Here is a 24,681-nt window from a genome sequence, read left to right on the forward strand (position 1 = left end):
TACTGGCAAATAGGAATCACATTTAAAGAATTGTTTGACACAGACAAGGATTAGTTGATGACAAAGCAAAGGAAATGGTGTTTAAATCAGTTTTAAAGCATTCTTCTTTTCCTCAGTCCTGTTTTTTTTTTTGCTTCCTCTTTTTTTTTTTGGCTAAGAATGCCCTACCAGGTTGTTATTAGTACTGTCAATATTGCTGTCTGACAAACCAGTGCTTTCATTCCAATCTTTCCTGCCATGATTGCTTAGCTGCATGGGGAGTTGCTGGGAAGGAGGGGGTAAGTCCTGCCATGTTGTTTCCAACAAGAACCTGCTCCATCTGAACAGTCTATTGATTTCAGTTCACAGTCCACAAAATGTTAAGATCACAGAACTTGACAGAGCAAGGCCTCCATGACCACATTCCTAATCTTGGAACCCAAGACTGACATCTCAATTGCATTTGAGGTCATACTTCCTTGGAGATCTCCCATATCCCAGATATAGAATCTTAATGCCACTTACCAGATTAGTATTTAATATTTTTAATATTAAAATTAGTATTAGTATTCAGTACTGCAAATTCAGGTGCACATTTTGAACAGAAAATTCTTTCTTTTTGTAACATAGCCACTAATAAATTAATTATCCTTGTATCATACAAACTGTTTTTTTGAAGCATTGCTTCCTAGATCCTACACCAAACAAGGACAAGGTAATATATAATATATGTATATAATATATATTGTGACAAAAAAGCAGCAAATCATCTGGGAGGAAGGCAAAGAAAGAAGAAAAAGGGAAAGGAGAGTTCTATTTAAAAATATTTATATGACATTATATCTGATATCCTAGTTCAGGAGTGTTAATCAGTCAAAATACCCTCCTCTAACATCTACTGCGTGCTAGATGTTAGACATACAAAGTCAAAAAATGAAACAGCTCCTATCCTCAAGGAACTTACACTCTAATATTATTACACAACCATATGCATGCAAATAACAGAAAGAGAAAAATTTGTATTAATAGAAGATTGGAGTACAAAAAATTCTTCATTATCAATACTAGAAAATAAAAACATTATAATAAAATAAATTTGTATTGTGCTATAAGGATTTCAAAGTGTTTTGACATTTTATTTCTGAACTTCACAACTCTGTGATGCATAAGCTTTTATTAATTCCCCACGCTGCCTCTTTTTTCTTTTTTTCTGATCCTGTAATTTCATTGCTGAAAGGAACTCTGGAAAAGGAAACTCTCTACCAAAGCAACTCTTCTATAACGTAGCAAGCATCTAAGGGCACTAAAAGATTTAATGGGATTCCGTCAGTGTGAATATGATTCAGGAGATGGACATAGGTCTGTCTACCTGACTCAGTGTCAGGCTTTGGATCTACTACATGGTGCTTCTATCATAACCATTTTATAGATGAAGGAACTAAAGCTTTAAGAAATTTAGAGATTTGTCCCCAGACTGAAATAATTTGCATCTGAGATACAATTGGAACCCATTCTTTCTAACTCCAAGGTGTCTGAACAACTAAAGTTTCCATACTGTAGGATGATCACATAGTCAGATAGATGCATGGTCTCTGTAGTCCCAGTAAAAGATGTTTTATTAAATTCAGATAACTTCCTGAATTTTCCAGTTTTCACATAGAAGCTGAATGTCATTCAGGTAGAATTTACATTTGTAAAGAGTAATCAGCTAAGCCCTTGTCAGAATTATTTAGGTGGTAATAGCTGGCGTGTGGAGGGTAAGGATTGGGGGTTGAGGGATGGAATTCTGAATCAATTGCTTTTGCTTAGCATCTCCATTTCCTCTTGCAAGATTGTCTTGTTCAAAAAGTGGTCAGTGCTGCCACCTGGTGGTAATTGATTAAAGAGGTTCCAAGGGAATCATTTATGGGTCAAACTTTTGAAAATAGTTTTGATTTTGCTCCCTGAGCAGTTCATTAGATCCTTCACTGGTTTGTCTTCTTTGCTGATTTGTGTGACTGATCAAGATTGAGGCTAGTTAGGCCCATTGAAGCTTCACTTTCATAGCTTTTGTTCAATCTCTCTGTCATTCATTAGAAACCAACTGAAATGGTAAATGTACATATAATAAATATTGTATATGTGTGTTTATATTTGTAGGTGAATATATTATATATGGGAATGTATATATGCACACTGATACAAAGGGGGGGAGAAAGAGAGAGAGTGAGAGACAGAGACAGAGAGAGCAAGAGAGAGACAGAGACAGAGACAGAGACAGAGACAGAGAGAAGAACTGGGATCTCATTGTGTAGGAAACTTCAGTAAGGTGACTGTGTTGTTTAATGAAAGCTGATACTGTCTATACAATGCATAGCTTTATAGATAGTGTTTGCTAGATATTATATACGTAATACCTGTTTTGTCTTTTGTCTTAGAGAATGGCTGAGGTTCTTTATGGGTTAAGGAACAATCAGGTTCAGACAGCAAATGTATGTCAAAGGCAGGAATTGAGTTCAGATTTTTCCAACTTCCAGGTTTCAGTCTCTCTGTCTCTGTCTCTCCGTCACTCTGTCTGTCTCTCTGTCTCTATCTCTCTTTGTCTCTGTCTCTGTCTCTCTGTTTCTTTGTCTCTCTCTCTCTCTCTCTCTCTCTCCCTCTCTCTCTCCCTCCCTCTCTCTCTCTCTCTCTCTCTCTCTCTCTCTCTCTCTCTCTCTCTCTCTCTCTCTCTCTCCCCAAGTAGCCTGATCTAAAACAATTTTGAAATCAGGTTATTTTTTCTCTTCAAAGGAAATGTATTTCCAGAATGTCATTCCAATCTTTTGTCTTGTATTATATTTATTTCAGGATAAAAATCTCTCCAGTTTCATTAGTCTTTTGAGGCTAATATTTCTAGTCAGGGTTTTAATTTGTGAATTCTGTTCTTTAGTTTGCTGGCCAATATAGTAGATGCAATCTCTTCTAGGAAAAAAAGTTCCTTTGAGATTGTTTAGGTTATCATGTATCTCATGAGAGCTGATAATTCACAGCAAAAGATATAACTGTACAGTTACTAAAGCCTTTATTTTATTTTTTCCTTTGAGGAGTTGTGGATAGTATGTAAATGTAGGTGTGTTTGTATATGTTATGAATGTGTGATAGACAGAGACAGAGAGTGATAGACAGAGATAGCTAGAACATTATAGAAACATAGAGTATAAATATTTGATGAAGATTGAGCCTTTGTTTGTAAGAGCAGCGTTCTCCTTTGCAAGCACCTATTAACTTACCATTATCTATCATATCCTTTGCTCATTCATTCTTAAAAGATGGATAGAGTATTACTTTTGCCTAGTATTTTGAATACAGACATACAACAGACTTGCTCATATGGTTTATCATAAGGTTTATACTCAGTTGATGGTGACAAAAGGAAGGACCACGCAAGATGCGTAAGAATGTTGATTTGGGAGAGGTCACTTTGGACCTCTTGGAAATTCAGGTAAGAATTATTGGGAGAGTTAGCCCTTGAGTTGTGTGAATTGAGAGAAGTCATTTAGTTGACAAAAAAGAAAGCGAAGTGTGGACTAGTTCAATTATGATTCCAAATTTCTTCTCAAATTTTCCCTTGAACAGAAGAAAGTTATACAGTAGAGGTGAGTAATATGGAAATCCTAGGACTGTCTTTCCTGACAGAAAACATCTCCCTCATCATTCATGAGTTGGAATGGACTGAAGAAACACTTTTCTGCCATAGTTTTTTTTTTTCAGAAATATCTGTGAAGTTTAAAGTATATAAATAAATGAATGCTCATATTTTTCTGTCACTATTGTCCTATTCATACATCTTGAGGAGAGGAGGAAATATTGAAAATCTAGTATCAATTACTATTTTTGAAGTTCCTTTCCTATTTTTCTATCTTCCTCATTTTTTGAATTTTTTTAATATGTTGTCCTACAGTATTCAAAAACAGAAAGGCACTCTGGGCGCACCTTGGAGAAAATGATGGAATCCAGTTTTACTGGCAACCAACCTTTTCCAGAAGCCCATTCTCCTGATAGAGGAAGCCAGTCCTTCAAACATCACAGGTAAATGGCCCTCAGAGCATAAAGTGATCAAGTGGATATTTATTTGCTTTAGTACCAGATTTACCATCTAAGAATTGCATCGTTGATGGGGACTCTATAAACTGTGAAAGATGATCCAATCCATTTATTAAGCAGGTGTCCAAACATCTCCAAGAATGTAGACCATGAGAGTCCAAAATGCTGTTCTTAAATAATGATGCTTTGTATGGAAAACCTAACGGAAGCATTAACAAAACCCATCAAAGTTGGAGACACAGACCAGTGAATAAAACAATTATTTTCTGAAAAATTATTAAAAAGCAAAACTTTTCCCCGCTCTTCTTCTGCTTTGTCTCAGTTTGTGAAGTTAATGACTCATCCCCCCTCAGGCAGATGGCATCATAAACGTTCAGTCTTCCAGCATAGTCACTTTAAACAAACAGATCTTGAAATGGGACAGGAACATGGCAACCTCCCCTCCTGCGCTCACCAGGGACAGTGCTATTTAAGATAACAAACTAAATGAGAGTTGTAGAGGCTGATTGGCTTACATATGCCTATTTTTTGGAGAAAGCTTTTCCACACTTAATATTTTCTGAGATAGTAAATTTCAGAATTTCAAAGGATTTTAGAGATAATCTAGTTGAATATCCTTATTTTACAGATTAAAAATATGACATCAATAGTTATAACTGGTTTAACTAAATACAGACACATGGATATAACTCAAACCCACATCTGCTGCATTTAAATAGATGCTCATAGTTTGCGTTCTTCTAATTTGGTTGTCATGGCAATAGTAATTTTTTTAAAAGTGCTTTGAATTAGCTTCAATGATGTCTCCTGAAGTATATGATAATGCTCAAAATGTATAGCCATAAGAAAATGAAAATTAGCAGAATCCAGCAGTAAAGAATAAAAACAAACTGTTTTTATTAATTCAGTATACTTTTTTTCTATAAAACAACATGCCATGGATCCATCTATTGGAAAATATGACTAAACTTCTGCAATTCATATTTGGACTTAAGTTCCTCGATAAAAAAACGAGTTATTTTAGCTTTGCTTCTTAAGATCCCTTCTGAAATTAAGGTTCCATGTCTTCACAAATCAGCCTGAGGAAATAGAATAGTACATGGAACTTCAGGAAAAAAAAAGGTTAGCTAAGGAATGAGGAGATCTGAGTTTGCTCCCCAGTCTTGCCACTTATTATCTTTGAAACATTAAATGTCACAATTTCTGTGAATCTCAGTTTCTTTATTTATGAAATAAGGAGTGGGGACTAAATAAATTCTAAGTTTTTCTTTGGTCTAAATTTAAAATTCTGTGATTTTATGTTTTTCTTCTAGCATCTTTTGCCTATGAGTCTAAAATGTCCAAGTGACTTGTATATACATATTTACTTTACTGCATTATAATATAGAATATTGACTTTTCATCAGAATATTATTTGTTTTACATACATGGAAAAATGGTAGTATGGTGCTAAATGTATAAGAATTCAAGGGAATTTTCTACCCTTAAAGGACATTTTCAAAAAATATCCAAACATCCCAATCCTTCAGAAGCAAAATATTTTATTCAAAGCAGGTTTCCTAAGATATTAAAAGGGGGAAAGTGTAGTATGTCTTATTAAAGATATTCAAATAAAAATCTCTCATCATATTTCCTCTAGCACTATAAAATAAAATTTTAAATATAAAAATTGAGACTATTTCAAACAATGGTTTTGTTTTTCTTTCTAAGTATGATGAAATTTAGAAAACAATTGTATTTCTGTTCTTAGAAAATGTGCTGGCTCTTGTGGTTTGCTTAAATGACTTTTCCTAACTATACTTTCAATAAATTATACAACAGTCTTAAAGAGAAGCTTTTGTTTTGTATTATTCCCAAAGTGTATTAGTTTGGTTGTACCTCACACATATTTTTGTTCCAATGAATAGATGAAGTTTGATGGATAACAAAGTGCTTTGTAATTTTGCAAGTCATAGTTTAATAGATCAGGCCTGTGTTTTGTAAGACATGCCGTTGACTTCAACATTTTCATGATTGATCACCCAATTGCTGATTTATACATCCTGTAAACTGCTCTATAACTTACCAAGTGCCACTTGTTTACAAGTACTATTTGGCTGATTGATTGGTAATAGAAAAAGATCTTTTTCATTTTCAGTTGGGTCACTAGTTCATTCTTTATGAATACTGGTATGATAAGTCTAAGTTACAAATAATTAATTTCTGATAGTACTTTTCAAATTTGACTCATTAAGCAAAGTAATTTCTGAATTGCAACTAATAATCAGTCATATAAATATCTTTTGATGAAATCTTCATTATAATCAACTTTCTTTTATTTGGAAACATTAAAAGAAATATTACCTCATAAAAATGACCATAATAATATAATAATCATATTTTTCTTGAAGTATTTTTAACTAATGGAATTTTTATAGGCTTCATGAATATTACTAAACAACCATTAGCAATTAAATGAGTTATCAATTTTAGGCTTTTTGATATGCAAGCTTCATTCTTTTGAATTGTAGGAAGAAAGAAATATACCATCCATGGTATTTTCTTTGGATGGGATGGTTGAGATGAACATTGTTGGAGAAGCTGCCCTTTTTATTGATGGAGATTTTAGTCAAATGTAATAATAAAAATGATAATAATAATAATAATAATGATAACAATAGCCATAATAATAAACTGTCTTTTGTATGGTACATTAAAATGAAATATTTGCAAACATAGCCCAGTGCCTGGCACTTAATAATAAATGATTTGTTTGAGATCATATAGACAACAACCAGCAGAACTATAATATTTATCTATTTTCTGTCATTGAACCTAACACTCATGAAAAGAATGTATTCTGTTGACTCTTATGGTCTAAACAAAGTGTCTTTGAAGAGAACATGTTGAAAATATTTTCTATTATACTTCATGGAGCAATTTAGATATTATTTAAGTGAGGATTTGGTACAAAAATTTCAATTTCATTTTGTTGCCTAGGATTATAATTCTGCCTAGAGTCATTTTTGAGCAGATTTTCTAACATGTAATGGTAAATGTCATAACTACAACATAAAGAGCAGTCCAGGTGGTAAAAATTTAATCAGCCTGATATAATACAAAGAATGACACAGAATGGAAGTCAAAATATCTCTTTTTAAATTCCCTCATTTATATTTATAACCTCCAGCAAGTTAAGTTTTCCTTTCTGAGACCAAACTTTTGCCTCTATAAAAATGAGGATTTGAAATAAGTAATCTTTAACATCCTTTCCAACTCTGATAGCCTGTTTTTTATCAGTTCACAAATTTAGTGGAAGAAAGGAAAATCAGTCGAACTATTTGATTGAAGAGATAGCTCACACAAGGAACCTGAGATAGACAGGGCTTACAGTGAAACTCATTTATGACTCCTGTGCCTTAGCAATAGTGCCGAAACATATGGATTTATCAAAATTCTTGTAGAGTATATACTTGGTTCTATCTAGGAGCAGACTGAAAGAAAAACCAATATGGTTTCACAGTATCTCTCATTCATTGAAAATTTAGAACAATAAGTTTAGCATGTCCGTTTCAATTGGGTATCTTTATATAATAGCTGAAACAAGTGCAAATTTGCAGACAAAGCCCTGATGGAATCTCTGTATTTGTTTATTGTTTATCTTTAATAATAAGATTTGCTTATATCTACCTAAACAAATTGCATCAGAGAGAAAGATGTCAAGATTTTTGTGAGAATTTTGTAAAATAAAATAAAGCAATACGAAAAACCCTGCTTCACCTCTATCAATGTTTTATTTAATTGATTATATTGTATTTGTGCTTGCAAGAAATCACGGGAAGACTGTCTCTCCATTTTTCAAAGTATAAATCAGAATAATACCTTTTTTTCTAATATCACATATTTCTCACCCTGTAGGGCAAATACACTGAGAGACACTAAGTATTCTTGAACATGACCATTTTCTGTGCTATTGGGTAGTTGACCTGTCAGTTTTCTTACAGCTAAAAATTCATACATGCTTGACTTCCCTATTATATTAGGTTATCTTGAAAGCAAGCACTCTCTTTGACATGCATATCCCTAGTGTACAGGACTGTATACATAATAAACTCACCATATCATCATTATCACCATCATCATCATCATCATCATCATTATCATCATTATTATCATCAATAGCTAATATTTATATAGCTCTTTAATATATACAAAGAAAAACCCATTAGATATTTGTTATTATTTACCCTCCATTTTATAAAAGAAAAAACAGACTGGGTGACCCAGAACTTACACACCTAATATGCATGTGAGATAGATTCAAATTCACATCTTCCTGTCTAATAACTGCAGCTCTATCCACAATACCACACACTCTTCATCTATAATACATGGACTGAGACATTTACAGCTATGAATTTCTTTGGGAGGAACATGTATAAGCATTATACAATCTGACAGCCAAGTATAGTTACTGCTGATTTTCCTGTTAGTATCTTTCCCTATGGAATCAATTTTCTTTGCTTTCTACTTTCATTCTACAAGTTTCACCTCCCTCCTTTCTTTTCTTCTTTAGGAGTCTTTCTTCATGCTGCAGTCCAGGGCAACGGACTGGGATGCTACATCGTAATGCTTTCCGAAGGACACCACCTTCTCCTCGGAGTCGACTCAATGGGATTGTGGGACCAGCATATCAACAACTGGAAGAGGCAAGAATTGCAGACCAAGACACAATTCCTTGCCAAGGGTGAGCAAATAGAAAAGAAAATGAGAGTAATAATTTTTTTTTTTGTAAAGTGCTTTAAATTTGTGACATACTTTACTGGGAAGAAACCTCTGAGGAAGGTAGAACAGCTCTTATTTTAATCTCCATTTTTCAAATAAAGACTGGTGTAATTGAGTGAATTACTTACTGAAATTCAGTTAGTAAGTGAAGGAGAATAAGACAAGGATTGCATCATGGAAAACCAGAGTGGGAAGAAATTCATGGGGGCAGCTAGATGGTACAGCAGATAGAGCACAGCCCTGAAGTCAGGAGGACCTGAGTTCAAATGTGACCACAGATACTTCATAACTGCCTAGCTGTGTGACTTTGGGCAAGTTGTTTAACTACATTGCCTTGCAAAAAGAAAAAGAAAATAAAAAGAAATTCATGGAAGTATTACATTCAAACTTCTGATCAAACAAACTGGTTCATTTCTATAATATCACTAAAATCATATTTATAATTATTTTCAAATTTTTGTTACCTTTGTATATCTATGTTATCTGGGTGTGAGGCATGAACATTCTCCCCAGCAAGTAGGCTGATATAGGTTATGTATGTACAATTATGTTAAACATATTTCTATATTTGTGTTTCTCTAATTAATAATGATTAGGAGCATTTCTTCTTCTTGACAGCTTGTATTTTTTCTTTTGAAACCTGCCTATTTGACCATTTTTCTATTGTGGGGCAACTTATTATTATGAATTTAAACCAGTTCCATACATCTTAGATAAAGAGATTTATCAAAGAAACTTTCTGTAAAGATGTCTTTTCAAATTGTTGTTAATTTTGACAGCATAGATTTTTTATGCAAATGTTTTTTTAAAAATTCATGTAATCAAAACTATCAATTTTATCTTCTGAGATTCTTTATATCTTTTGTTTGCTCGTGGATATTTACTATGTCCATCATTGAGAAATGCATTTTCTTCCATTTTTCCTTTAATTTATTTATAATGTGTCCTTTTATACCTGTCACTTATCCATTTAGAATTTATTTTGATATATGATGTGAATGTTTGTCAATTCCTAACTTCTGTCAGACTGTTTTCCTGGTTTTATAGTAAATTTTGTTAATGAACAAGCATTTTTATATGTCAATTCTCTGTTAGACACTATTCTCAGAGTGGATAGCACACACTAAAACAGCACATTTCTTGCCCTCAAATAAATTATTCATTGAAAGAATGTTAATTCAAACAACCTTTCGGACACTCATCCCCTTCTTTCCATTCATAAGGTCACTACTTTGGTTTAATTTGTATCAATTTCTCACCCAGACTTTTGTAGCAATCTCACATTGGAATTCTCTTTTTCCAGTTTTCTCCTTTTCCTTCTGCCCTCTACACACTTGCCAAAATAAAATTCATAAAGGTCTGCCCATATCAGACACTGGTTCCTGAATCTTTAAGAGATTGTCCATTGTTTATTAATGTTGGAAGGGATGTGGGAAATCTGGGACACTAATACATTGTTGGTAGAGCTGTGAACTCATCCAAATTTTCTAGAGAGCAATGTGAAATTATGCCCAAAGAACAACAAAAATGTGCATACCCTTTCATCCAGCAATACCATTACTGGGTCTATACCCTGAAGAGATTTTGAAAAAGGGCAAAAGTATCACTTGTACAAAATATTCGTAGCAGCCCAGTTTGTGGTGGCAAAGAATTGGAAATTGAGTGAATGTCCATCAATTGGGGAATGGGTTAATAAACGGTGGTATATATATATATATATATATATATATATATATATATATATATATATATATATATACACATATATATATGTATATACATATATACATATATATATGTATATACATATATATACATATATATGCATATATAGATAATGATATATATTGATATATTTTGATATTTTGATATATGTGTGATGGAATGCTATTGTTCTATTAGAAACCAGAAGGGATGGGAATTCAGGGAAGCCTGGAAGGATTGCATGAACTGAGAGAGATGAGCAGAACCAGAACCAGAAAAACATTGTACACTCTAACAGCAACATAGGGGTGATGATCAACCTTAATGGACTTGCTCATTCCTTCAGTGCAACAATCAGGCACAATTTTGGAGAATACCATCACAGAGAAAGAATTGTAGAGTTTTAACAAAGGTTTAACAAAGACCAGAAACTATTATATTTAATTTTTTAAAAAATGTTATCTTATTATGTCATTTTGCTAGCTCTTATACTTTATTTTTCTTCCTTAAGGATGAGATTTCTCACTCATCACATTCAACTTGGATCAATGTATACCAGGGAAACAATGTAAAGACTAACAGGCTGCTTTCTGTGGGGGGGTAGGGGGTGGGAAGGGAGATTAGGGGAAAAATTGTAACATTCAAAATAAATAAAATCTTTCTTTAAAAAAAACCAAGAGATTGTCCATTGTCTACAAAATAAAATATAAACTCCTCAGCCTGGATTAAAAAACTTTATCATGTGATTTCAGTCAGACTGTAATTTTATTGCCTCAATATAGACACTCTTGGTTCTATCCATCAGCTATTCCTACCTTCATGTCTTTGAACAAGTTGCTGTTCATACCTGGAATGCATTCTCTTCTCATCTCTGTAACAAAAGTCTTAGCATTTTTTATCCTAATAGTATTTTTCCAATTACATATAGAGATAGTTTTTAACATTCATTTTTGTAAAAATTTCTCTTTCTGTTCTCTCCACCCTCCCCAATACCCTGCTTTTTGCTCCATTCTCCCCAGCAAGTAGGCTGATATAGGTTATGTATGCACAATTATGTTAAACATATTTCTATATCAATCAGGTTGTGAAAGTAGAATCTGAATGAAAGGGAAAAATCATGAGAAAGAAAATAAAGTGATTTGTATACAGACTCTATAGTTCTTTTCCTAGATGTGAATGTTTTTTTTCTATCACAAGCTTTTTGTTTTCTTTTTGGAATTGTGTTTGTGTTTGTTCACTGTATAGCTAAGAAGAATTAAATCTATCATAGTTGATCATCATACAATTCATCTGTTACTAAGTGTAATGATATAATGTTCTTCGGGTTCTGATCACTTCAGTCAACATCAGCTTATATGTCTTCCCATGTTTTTTCCCTCATATTCCCCAGTTCATCATTTCTTATAACACAATAGTATATACTACAACTTGTTCAGTCATTCCTGAATTGATAAGCATCCTCTCAATTTCCAAATTTTTGTTGCCACAAAAAGAACTACTTAGTAATATTTTTGGTCCTTTTTTCTTTTTGTATGATCTCTTTTGTATACAAACCTAATAGTGATATTGCTGGATTAAAAGGTATGCACAGTTTAATTGCCCTTTAGTGTAATTCCAAATTCTTCTCCAGAAGGAATGAATGAATCATTTCACAACTCCACTAATAATGCATTAGTGTCCCAACTTTCCCACATCCCTTCCAGTATTGATAATTTTCCTTTTTTTGTAATATTAGCCAGTCTTATAGGTGTGAGGTGGTACCTCAAAATGTTTTTAAGTTGGAGAAAGTTTTTATTTGACTAAGGATTTATTTCTTCATTTGACAACTGCCTTTTTCATAGCTTTTGATTATTTATTAATTGGGGAATAATTTGTATTCATATAAATTTGATGTGGGTCTCTATATATTTGAAAGTGAAGCTGTAAATTTGTTTCCCAGATTTGTGCTTTCCCTTCTAATCTTGGTTGCATTGGTTTTGTTTATGGAAATAATTTTTAATTTAAAGTAACCAAAATGATCCATTTTGCATTTCATACTATCATCTATCTCTTGCTTAGTCCTAAAGTCTTCTCTCCATAAATCTGACAAGTAAACTAATTTTTGTTTTCATAATTGGCTTTTGTCCAAATCATGGACCCATTTCAACCTGATCCTGGTATAGGGTAAGGCTTAGCTTTCATTTTTTAAATTATTATTTTGCACTTACATGCAAAGGTAGTTTTCAACATTCATCCATTTGAAAGTTTATGAGAAGGGGGCAGCTAGGTGGTGCAGTGGATAGAGCACTGGCCTTGGAGTCAGGAGGGTCTTAGTTCAAATTTGATCTCAGATACTTAATAATTGCCTAGCTATATGACCTTGGGCAAGTCACAACCCCACTACCTTAAATAATTAAAACTTTTAAAAAATTAAAAAGAAAGTTTATGAGTTCCATATTGTTACTCTCTTCTCTGCCTTCATCCCCCTGCCCATGGCAGCAAACAATCCAGTAAAAGTTGGACTTAAACAATGAACTAACTCCATTAGTCATATTGTAAAAGAGAAATTAGATCTAAGTGGGGGAACCATGAATAAGAAATAAAAAATATGAAAGAAGTCTTAAAAAGTGCATGCTTTGCTCTACATTATTATTTAACATTTTTTTTCTCTGGATGTAGATGGTACTTTCCTGTAATAGTCCCTTAGGATTGTCTTTGAGCACTGAACTAGTGAGAGGAGCTTATCAGAGTTGATCATTTTATAATGTTGTTAATGTATGCAATCTCTTGATTCTGTTCACTGCACTTTGCATCAGGTCACGAAGGTCTTTTCATGTTTCTCTAAAGTCCAGTCACTCATGATTTCCAATAGAGCAATAATACTCCTTAGCTTTCATATATCATAACTTGTTCAGCCATTTTCCAATTGATGGGCATCCCCTCAATTTCCAATTCTTTGCCACTACAAAAAGAGCTGCTATGGATATTTTTGAACATTTTTTATGATCTCTTTGGGATTTAGATATAGTACTGGTATTGCTGGATCAAAGGTTATGCACAATTTTATGGCTCTTTGGAATAGTTACAAATTGCTCTCCAGAATGTTTGGATCAATACAAAACTCCACCAATAAAACATTGGTGTCCCAATTTTCCCACATTTTCTATAATGATGATCATTCTCCTTTTTTGTCATCTTAGTCATTATGATAGGTGTGAAATGGTACATCAGAGCTGTTTTAATTTGTATTTCTCTAATCAGTAATGATTTGAAGAATTTTTATGACTATGGATGGCTATAATTTATTTATCTTAATACTGCCTGTTCTTATCCTTTGACAGTTTCTCAATTGAAGAATAGATTGGAAAACTCTTCTAAATATGATTCAGTTCTCTATATATTTTAAAAATGGATCTTTCATAGGAAACACTAGATTTGAAAATCATTTCCCAACTTTCTGCATTCCTTCTAATCTTGGCTATATTGGTTTTATTTGTGCAAAACCTTTTTTTCATTTAATAAAGTCAAAAGTATCCATTTTGCAATTTATTGTGCTCTCTATCTTATATTTGGTCATAAATTTCTCCCCTCTCCACAGATCTGCTAGTTAGTGTATTTCTTGTTCTCTTAATTGGTCTATGGTATCACCCTTTTTGTCTAAATCCTGTATACATTTCAACTTTATTTTGGTTTAGAGTATGAGATATTGATCTATGACTACTTTTTACCATGCTATTTTCTAGTTTTCCCAGCAGTTTCTGTCAAATAGCGAGTTCTTATTGCAGAAGCCAGTGTCTTTGACTTTATCAAACAGTCATTTGTGATTGTTTCTTTTCTACCTGAACTAATTCACTGCTCCATTACTCTATTTATTTTTTAAATGACATGTATGTATTCTCACATTATTACAGTAATCTTGTTGTAAAAGGAAACATATACACCCTCCTCAAAAAAAGATAGAGAAAACTCAATAGAAGTGAAATGAGAGTGGGGGGAGTTTACTGCTGTTTGTGTTCAGATAACATCAGCTCTGTCTGTGGGACTGGTTATATTCTTTACCATAAGTTCATCAGAGAAGTTGCTTCAGTATTGTTCCCACAGTTGATATTGACTCCCCCATCCCCATTTATTCTATGTTCTCTTTCCTTTCACCCTCTTCCACTTCATAAGTGGGATGTATCTGATATCCTTCTCCAATTACATTCCTCTAATTTTTACCTCTCTGATAAGATAGATTCCTATACCCTATTGAGTGTGTATGATATTTCCTCTCCAAGTCATTTATGATGAGAATGAATGGTCACTCATTCCCCCCTCACCTTCACCCCTTCCATTCCAGCAAAATATTTTTATTGACTCTTTTACGTGAAAAATTCTTAGTCTATTCTACCTGGGGTATATTCCTTTGTCACTCATTAACTCCATCTCTATATTGTATTATACTAGTATATTCAGCTCCCTTCTATGCCTTGTCTATAAATGCTCCTTGTAGCTACACTTATAAATGAGAAGGTTCATATGAGTTATCAGTATCTTCTTTCCATGCACGAATACATACAGTTCAAAATCATTAAACCCCACATAATTAGTCCTTCCCATGCACCCTCTCTATGCTTCCCCTGAGTTCTATATTTGATGATCAAACTTTCTGTTCAACTCTGGTCCTTTCAACAGGAAAGTCTGAAAATCCCATAATTCATTGACTATCCATCTTTTTCCCTGAAAGGGCATGTTCAATTATGCAGGGTAGTTGATTCCCAGCTGCAATTCAAGCTCTTTTGCCTTCCAGAAAATCATATTCCAAGACCTACAGGATCCTACAAACATTTAATGTAGACACTGCTAAATCCTGTGCAATCTTGACTATAGCTCCACAATAGTTGAATTGTTTCTTTCTGGCTGCTTAACAGTATTTTCTCTTTGACTTGGGAGTATGAGAATTTAGCTATAATATTCCTTGGAGGTTATTTTTTCTGTATCTCTTTCAGGGAGTAATTGGTGGATTCCCTCAATTTCTATTTTGCCCTCTGTTTCTAGAATCTGAGGGCAAATTTTGCTGTATTATTTCTTGAAAAATGAAGCCTAGGCTCTTTTCCTAGACATGACTTTCAGGTAGCCCGATAATTTTTAAATTATATTTCTTGGATCTGTTTCCCAGGTCAGTTGTATTTCCAATGAGATATTGTGTGTTTTTTTCTAATTTTTCATTCTTCTGAGTTTTTTTCTTTGTCACTTGATTTCTTTCAAAGTCCTCAGCTTCTGTTAGCTTCATCCTACATTTGAAGGTGTTATTTTCTTCAGAGAGCTTTTTTTTATCACCTTTTCCAACTGGTCAATCCTGCTTTTTAAGGCATAATTTTCTTGTTGCCTTTTGGACTGCTTTTTTCCCATTTGACCTAAACTGGTTATAAACATGTCATTTTCTTTAGTAATTTTTTGTATCTTCTTCACCAAGTTGCTTACTTGGTTTTCATGATTTTCCTGCATCATTCTCATTTGTCTTCCCAATTTTTTCCTCTAGCTCCTTTACTTGCTTTTCTAACTCTTTTTTGAGATCTTCCACGGCCTGAGAATGATTCTTATTTATCTTGGAGTCTTTGGATACAGAAGTTTTGACTTCATCATCTTGTGAGTGTGTATTTTGATCCTCCATTGGACCAAAGTAATTTTCTATAGTCAGATTCTCTTTTTCTGTTAATTATTCATTTCCTCAGCCTGTGATTGATTTATCAAATTTCCAAAGCTTTCAGTAGGTTTTGGGACACCCCATAGACTTTAATTCCTCCAAGGTCTTATGAGAAGTTTTGACTGCTCTCCTGTTCTGTGCTCTGGTCTGCGGATGACCACTAGCACTCTCCCCTACCCTGGAGATATGAGAAAAGCCCCTGCTCCTCTATGGAAATAGGGGGCCCAGATGGCAATCTAGATCTGCATACATGCAAAGCAGCAAAATCCTGCCCCAGGGAGATCAGAGAGAGAGAGAGAGAGAGACCTTTGTAGTCTCTCACTACCCCTTTAATGTCTGTGGCTTGTGAGTTCTGGAAGCAGGCTCTGTTCTCACTCTGGTGTGGCTGAGTTCTCTAGGTACTCCAGGTGATCACTGGGCCAAGAGGTCTGGAAGCCATTCCCACTGCCATGGACCCAGGGGTCTCCAGAGACCCAGGCACCCCTCTGGCTTGTCCTGGAAGACTGGAGCTGGTTTGCTCAGCCCCACTACTCCCTGACTGCACTGGGGATTGTTCTAACCTCCATGCCTGGTTGAACAGACCTTTCCTGCAGATCTGCCAAGATGTCTTGGACTGGGCAACTTCTTCACTTGGTCTTTCTGTGAGTTCTACCCCCTAAAATTTGGTTAGAGTCATAATTCTATGACTTTTGGAAATTTGGGGGAAAGAGTTTCTGGGAATTCTTTTCCTTGACTGCCATCTTGGCTCTGCCTACCCTGTTTCTTATTCAGTACCAGACAGTTTTGATGACTGCTGCTTTCTTATACAATTTTAGACATCTAAGCTATCTTTTGAAACATTGTTTTTTCATTACTTCCCTTGTTATTCTTTACCTTTTGTTGTTCCAGATGAATAGTTACTATTTTTTCTAGTTTTACAAAAAAAATTGGAAGTTTGACTGGTATGGCACTGAATACCCAATTTAATTTGGGTAGATATGACTTCATTTGTATGAAAAGTATTTTCTAATTGTGTTCATATAGTTTCTGGGTTTGTCTTCAGAGGTAGATTTCCAAACATTTTTGCTGTCTATAGTTACTGTAAATGGAATTTCTCTATCTCTTGCTCTTGGGTTTTGGTGTTATATAGAAATGGTGATGAGTAATGGGGGGGTATTTTATAATCTGCTATTCTGCTAAAGTTGTTAATTGTTTCAAATAGATTTTTAGATGATTTTCTAGGTTTCTCTAAGTATACCATCATGTAATCTGGAAAGAATGAAAGTTTGTTTCTTTATTGCCTATTCTAATTCATTCAATTTCTTTTTCTTTGCTTATTGTTAAAGCTAACATTTCTAATAGAATATTGAATAGTAGTGGTGATAATGGACATCATTAGTTCACCCATGATCTTATTGGAAATACTCCTAGTTTATTCCCATTATGTATAATGTTTGCTGATAGTCATAGATAGATACTGCTTATTATTTTAAGGAATACTTCATTTATTCCTATGCTCTCTAGTGTTTTTAATAGGAATAGGCACTGTATTTTTTCTAAGGCTTTTCAGCAAGTTAATTTATTCTTGTTTGTAATGCAGACTCCTTTGGCCTCTGGAATATTACATTCTAGGCCATCTGATCCTTTTTTTCTATTTTTATTGATATTTTATTTTTCCAAATCCATGTTATGAAAATTTTTCAAACTTCATCCATATCCCAATGTATATTTTTAAGTTACACAATTTCCTTTACCCCACTCCCATCTCACTCTCCTCCCCTCACCTCAGTGATGAACAGTCAGGTTAATGTTATACCTACACACTTGTGTTAAACGTGTATAAAGATTGGTAATTAAAGTAAATATATCCCTCATTGTTGTTTTAAATTTGCATTTCTCTAATCAATAATGATTTGGAGCACTTTTTCATATGATTATATATAGCATTACTATCTTCATTTGAAAACTATCCATTCATATCTTTTGACCATTTCTCAATTGGAAAAGATACTTAAATGTTGAAGCTGATAAAACCTATGTAATCTTCACTGTGACTCCCTGGTAATTAACTTGCTTCTTTTTGTCTTCTCGCAGTATTTTCTGCTTTAGCTGAGAATTCTGAAATTTGACTGAATTTTTATTTTGGGATCTCTTTCTAGAGCTGATCAATGGATTCTTTCAAGGATATTTTTATCTTCCTGTTCTAGGATATTAGGACAGTTTTTCATGATAATTTTTTGCATGATATTATCCAGACTCTTTCTGATTATGGTTTTCAGATAGACTCATAATTAGTAAATTATCTCTCCTGGATCTATTTTCCAGGTCACTCATTTTTCCTCAGACATACTTTATTATTTTTTTCAATGTTTTGGTTTTCTTTGATGGAAACTCAATTACTCATAGCATCATTTGTTTCTTTTTTATTATTGTCTAGTTTTTGATATCCTATTTTCTTCAGTTATCTTTTATGTTTCATTTTTCCTGTTGGTTAACTTTATCATCCAGCTAATCAGTTTTACTTTTAAAATTATTGTTTTCTTTAGTTATTTTTTCATAATTCTCTGGCATGATTCTCATTTCTTTTCTTCATCTTTATTTTTCCTCTCTTCACATGTTGACATTTTGTCAAGGCTTTTCCTCTTCTTCCTTTACAGTGCCTGTCAGAATAGCAGGTGTCAGAAGTTAGTGCTTTGAGGGTTTTTTGGTCATTTTGTCATTTGCATTCTTTTTCTGAGGTATAGAGTGTGTAGTCCCCAGACTTTTTGCAGGGGGCTAGGGTTCTCATCCCAAGATTTCTGCTCTGGAATTTTTGGTATATGCTTAGTTTGTTCCCTGTGCTAGGGTAGTCCAACACCACACAAAGACTCCAAGCCTTGCTCTCTGAGCTGAGTTGAAACCTTCACTGCTAGTGGAGTGAGGCCTGGACCTTATCTGCTTTATGACTAAAAGTCTCTTTCTGGTTTCCCGGCCCTCCCCAAATAATATTGTTTATTGATGACATTGCTTATTGATCACTAATAATGATTTTTAAGTAAAAATGAATTTTTTCATTAAGGCATAAGTGGAAGTTCTTCGACAGACATCATTTTGAAATGATGAAGGTTAAATATTTCTGGTACTCAAATGAATAAATGACAAATCATGCCACATATGGATAATGGCCAAGTTTGCACAGACTTCTCTTCATTCTCTGGAATTCATTTCTTCACCTCAGTCTCTAGTAAGCCTTAGATTCATGCAAGGTTCAGCTCATACATTATCTACCATATGTCATCTCTTTTCTCCCATCCTGAAAATAGCTTCTTTATGTACTTTATTTATTCTTTGGATTATTGTTCATATGTACATGTTATAAAGCTCTGTTAGAATCCATGCTCTTTGAAGTCAGGGATCATTTTATTTTTTCTCTTTAAATATTTGCAACTACCACAATATTTTATAAAGGAGGTTCTTGGTAAAAGTCTGTTGACAGTATTGAAGAGAATGGATGACATTTCAGTGTTTGATTTAGCTTGCATATCCATAAGGAGTAATGACAACTAAACTCAATGTGAAGATAGTCATCTAAGGTGACAAATTAGAGCATTGATGGAAGAAATTAGTTGTGTAGCGAAGCCAGAATAAGTTTAAATCTGATCTCAAATATTTATTGGTTAAATCACCCTGTGAAAGTCATTTAACTACATCTACCTCAGTTTCCTCAAAGGTAAACTGGGGATAATAATAGCTGCTGCCTTGGAAGGTTGTTCTGAGAGTCAAATGAGATAATATTTGTAAAAAATGCTCATTCCAGTTCTGGTACATAGAAGATGTTGTATAAATATTTATTCCATTTCCTTCTCTCTTCCCTCCCTGATTAGAAGAGGGTTGTTTTAATTGGATCTTGCTGAATTTAAAAGTCTCTTAAAGCCTCAGTGATTTTCATACTCAAGAATATGTTCAATCTGTCAGACACAGCCCTTTTCATCAGAAAGGATACTAAATTTCTTTTCATACAAAGTTAATATTTTCTTTTACTTTTTAAAAGAAGAAACTTGAACAGAATTTTCTCTTTAGCCTCACATTCCTTGGGATTTTGCTATTATATGACACATTCAATGGTGATAAATAGAACCTGAGAACAAGAATCTCTTGTAGAATAAAATGCATAAGACAATTTGATCTCATTTTTGGCTATACAAAATATCTAATTTTCATTCTTGTGAGAAGTGGCAATATCTCTTAAAAGATTGTAAGATGTATTGTAATATAATTTTTCAGCTCAAGGTCTACTCCAAATATGGCTTAAGTCTAAAGGAAGAATGAATTGATTTCTAAGAACCATCAACCATTTACTGCTAGAGTCTGCTTTCAAATTTGTTGTTAATAATGAAAGATGGCTCCTTCTATACTTCTTTGTCTAAATTGTGAGCCCCAAATATTCTATCCAGGTCCAAGTTGTATCTTTTGGAAAAAGGATTGGAAATTGAAGGAAGGAGTTGACTGCTCTGAACTCCTGCCCTGAGCTAGCTATGCCAAGATGAAGTATGTGACTTGGGTGGCCCTGATCAAATGTTCACCACTGTCTGTCAGGCTAGTGTAGACCAATAAGGATTATAAGCCATCCACTGGACAAAGTGCAAAAGTGCAAAAGAAAAGACTTTCCATAAATTAGGGTCAGGATTTCTAGTAAGAAAGTAAGTAAATTCAAATTTCTGCTCTTAAAAAAAGGAATATTTAGAAAAAGTCTTCTTAATCTTTTTGTCTATATGTCCAGAACCCCAGTTGGCAATGTATAGAACTATGGATGTATATGAAATCTTCCTGAAAATAATATTAAAACTCCCTCATAATTGGAAACAGATCTAATATCAATTAGAAGATAGTGAGAATAAATATTTTCCCCCACATAATTTCACATATCTATTGAAATATATCTTTAACCCTATGTTAAGAATTCTAACTCTAGAACTTCCAAATCTTTTTTATTGACATTTTATTTTTCCAAATCCATGTTTTTTACCAAATCCAAAGTTCTGCAATTTTCATCCATATGTATATGTATATTAAATTTATAAAATTTCCTTCCACCCTCCTTCCCTCTTCCCTCAGTGGTGAACAGTCATGTTTATATTGTACATACACATTTGTGTTAAACATGTTTACAAATTAGTCTTTTTTAGCATGAGGAATTAGGATAAAAGGGAAAATTACATGAAATATATTCCTTTAAAAAGTTAATGTAGTGTTCCTCAGATGCTGAAAGATTTTTTTTTTTTTTAGTTTCATTTTCTTCCTCTGGTTGGGGATAGCATTGTCTATAGCCACTCTAATAGGTTTGCCCTAGCTCTCTGAATTGCAGAGAGGAGTTGCTTCCATCAGGGTTTATCATCTCACAATACTGTTTTTTTGTTTTTGTTTTTGTTTTAGTTTTTGCAAGGCAATGGGGTTAAGTGTCTTGCCCAAGGCCACACAGCTAGGTAATGATTAAATGTTGGAGGCTGGATTTGAACTCAGGTACTCCTGACTCCAAGGCCAGTGCTCTATCCACTGCGCCACCTAGCTGCCCCTACAATACTGTTTTTAATGTGTACATTGTTCTCTTGGTTCATCTCCTTTCCCTCAGCATCAGATATTGTAAGTCATTCCATGCTTCTTCTCTAGAGTCCAACCATTTATGTTTTCTTATAGAACAATAGTATTCCATAGCATTCATATACCATAACTTGTTTAGCCATTCTCCAATTGATTGGCATTTCTTCAATTTTTCAATTCTTTGCCACTACAAAAAGAACTGCTTTGAATATTTTGGAACAGTAGCACTTTCCCCTCTTTTTATAATTTCTTCTGGATATAGACCTAGAATTGGAATTGCTGGGTCAAAGGGTATGAACACTTTTATTCCTCTTTGGGCATAGTTCCATATTGCTCTCTAGGAAAGTTAGATCTGTTCACAACTCCATCAGCAATGCATTAAATGTCCCAATCTTCTCACAACCTCTCCAACATTGATCATTTTCCCTTTTGTTCATCTTTGTTAATCTGATAGATGTGACAAGATACCTCAGATTTGTTTTAATTTGCATTTCTCTAATCAATAATTATTTGGAGAATTTTTTCATATGATTACATATAGCTTTAATTTCATCAATGAAAACTGTCTATTCATATCTTTTGACCATTTATCAATAAGGGAATGACTTGCAACTTTATAAATTTGATGCAGTTCTCTTTATATTTGAGGAATGAAAATTTTATCAGAATTCCTAGTTGTGAAGATTGCTTCCCAGCTTTCTGCTTTCCTTCTAACTTTGGCAGCATTGTTTTTTTTTAGTGCAAATTTTTTTAATTTAATGTAAAATCATTTATTTTGCAGTTTATAATGTGCTACTCTATTTGTTGTTTGGTCATAAATTTGTTCCCTTTCCATAAACCATCCATTAACTGATCTATTGTGTCATCCTATATGCCTAAATCCATTCTGATCTTATTTTGGTAAAGGTTGTTAGGTTTGGTGGGTCTATAGAACCATCAAGTATAAAGCAACTTGATATCAAAAGACATTCTTCAAATTCATGAAAGAGGAAAATAGACTGATAAAGCTGCTTAGCTATCATGGAGATTCAATAGCTACTTGTTCAAAATTTTCATTTTTAAACATTCATTTTAATTTCAAGAGTTTTAAACTGTTTTGATGTATAGTGAATTTCAGCTTAACAGTAAATTTGGTATCATATTCAATACTTGATAACAAATATATTTGTATTTAACTGTTCCATCCTCTGATCTCTTCCCTAAACACACTTATGTCATATGCTTGTCTAGAATTCTGGGTTAGCATAAATCAAGGGGTGCTACAAATACCAATATAAATATAATTAAAGTCAATAGTATTACTACTAATAATAACTAAAATGTTGATTGAACTTACTCTGGGCCAGGCTTATCCTAAATGCTTTATGATTTTTATGTTATTTGAGCCCAAGGAGATAGATACTATTATCATTCTCATTTTATACATCAGGAAACTAAGTCAAACAGAGACTAAGTGATTTGCTCAGCTGGTAAGTGTCTGAGGCTGGATTTGAACTCTGATCTTCCTGATTCCAGAGCTAGTCCTTTATTCATTGGGACTCCTGGATAAATCTGATCATATTCTTCAATCAAAGCTTAAACTCTTACATCTGACTTGATATTAAGCTATTTGAGAGGAGGGATTCTGTCTAACTTTGGACAAATATATTTTACAATAAATTTATTGATATATTTTGTTATTACATAATCTACATTCTTGATTGTATCACTCCATCCCTACTGAGACCTCCCTTGTAACAGTTTATGGAAAAGGATATTCATCAGTGCTCTATTCCTCCCTCTTGTCCATGTTTCCTGATAAGATAAATGAAATGGAATTTTAAAAGTATGTAAAATAGAGCTAAACCTCACATCATATAAATGCCCAGTTCCTTAGTTTCTGCATATAAACTACAATATCTTTTTCCTCCATCTATCACATTAAGTTGTTTCAATCAAAGAAAATTTGGCTATGTAAACATGTACATATGTCTCCGTTATGTATCTATACTATATAAAATACGCAGCATAAATGCCATTTTCACTGAGAGCCACAGAATTGATGCTTTTGAAATATGGTGCTGGAGAAGACTTTTGAGAGTCTCTTCAATAGCAAGAATATCATATTAGTCAATAATTAAATTAATTCAGGCTGTTCACTGGAAGGTCAAATACTGAAGTTGAAGCTTAAATACTTTGACCACATAATAAAGAGATAGTATTCATTTTAATTTTCATTTCTCTAATCAATAATGGTTTAAAGCATTTCATATAGCTTTAATTTCTTCATTTGAAAACTGCCCCTGACATTGGGAAAACCTGAAGGCAAAAGGCAAAAAAGGAACAGCAGAGAATGAAATGGGTAGATACTATAATGGAAAAAAATGAATATGAACTTGTCTTCAGGATAGACAAAAGGACTTGATGTGGTCAGGGAGTCATGAAGAGATAGACACAGCTGGGCAATAACATTTTTTCTCAGTTGTTGCCCTACTAATTGCCTGTATTCATTGTGGTTGTTATTGTTGTAATGTTTCAGTTGATTCAGGTGACCACACTGTCCATGGAGTTTTCTTGACAAATATACTTCTCCAGTAGATATGGCTGACAGAGCCTAAGGGACTTGCCTAGAGTATCACAGCTGCAATGTATCTAAGGCCACATTTTATTTTGGTTCTTCCTGATCAAGACACAACCTTATTGCCTATTTGCAAGTATAGATATGTTTAAATCAATATTTTCCACAAAAATCTTCAGTAATTCTTATTTGATCATTGTCTGCTTAGGAAACTTTAAATACCTTAGCTTGGGGTATAAGAATTTTCATAATCTGTTACTGCTCTATCTTTCCAAATTCCAACTTAAGTTGATGTTCTGGCCCATATCACTATTTCCTGTCCTTCAAGTTATATCAAGTAATTTTCCATCTTTTTAACCTTACTTAAATATTATGTCATCATCTCCCTGATGCC

The 24,681-nt window shown here is 33.6% G+C and overlaps 1 protein-coding gene across 1 annotated transcript in view; it reads left to right on the top strand.

Annotated features, from left to right (window-relative positions):
* NRG3 (neuregulin 3) overlaps positions 1 to 24,681 on the top strand; it is a 1,220,394-nt gene that overhangs the window by 1,186,431 nt on the left and 9,282 nt on the right. Inside the window, 2 exon segments of the mRNA XM_074231864.1 lie at positions 3,899 to 4,026; positions 8,597 to 8,767. Coding sequence (XP_074087965.1) covers positions 3,899 to 4,026; positions 8,597 to 8,767 — 299 coding nt within the window.

This window comes from Macrotis lagotis, chromosome 4 (assembly GCF_037893015.1).
Source record: "Macrotis lagotis isolate mMagLag1 chromosome 4, bilby.v1.9.chrom.fasta, whole genome shotgun sequence".
Classification (NCBI taxonomy): domain Eukaryota; kingdom Metazoa; phylum Chordata; class Mammalia; order Peramelemorphia; family Peramelidae; genus Macrotis; species Macrotis lagotis.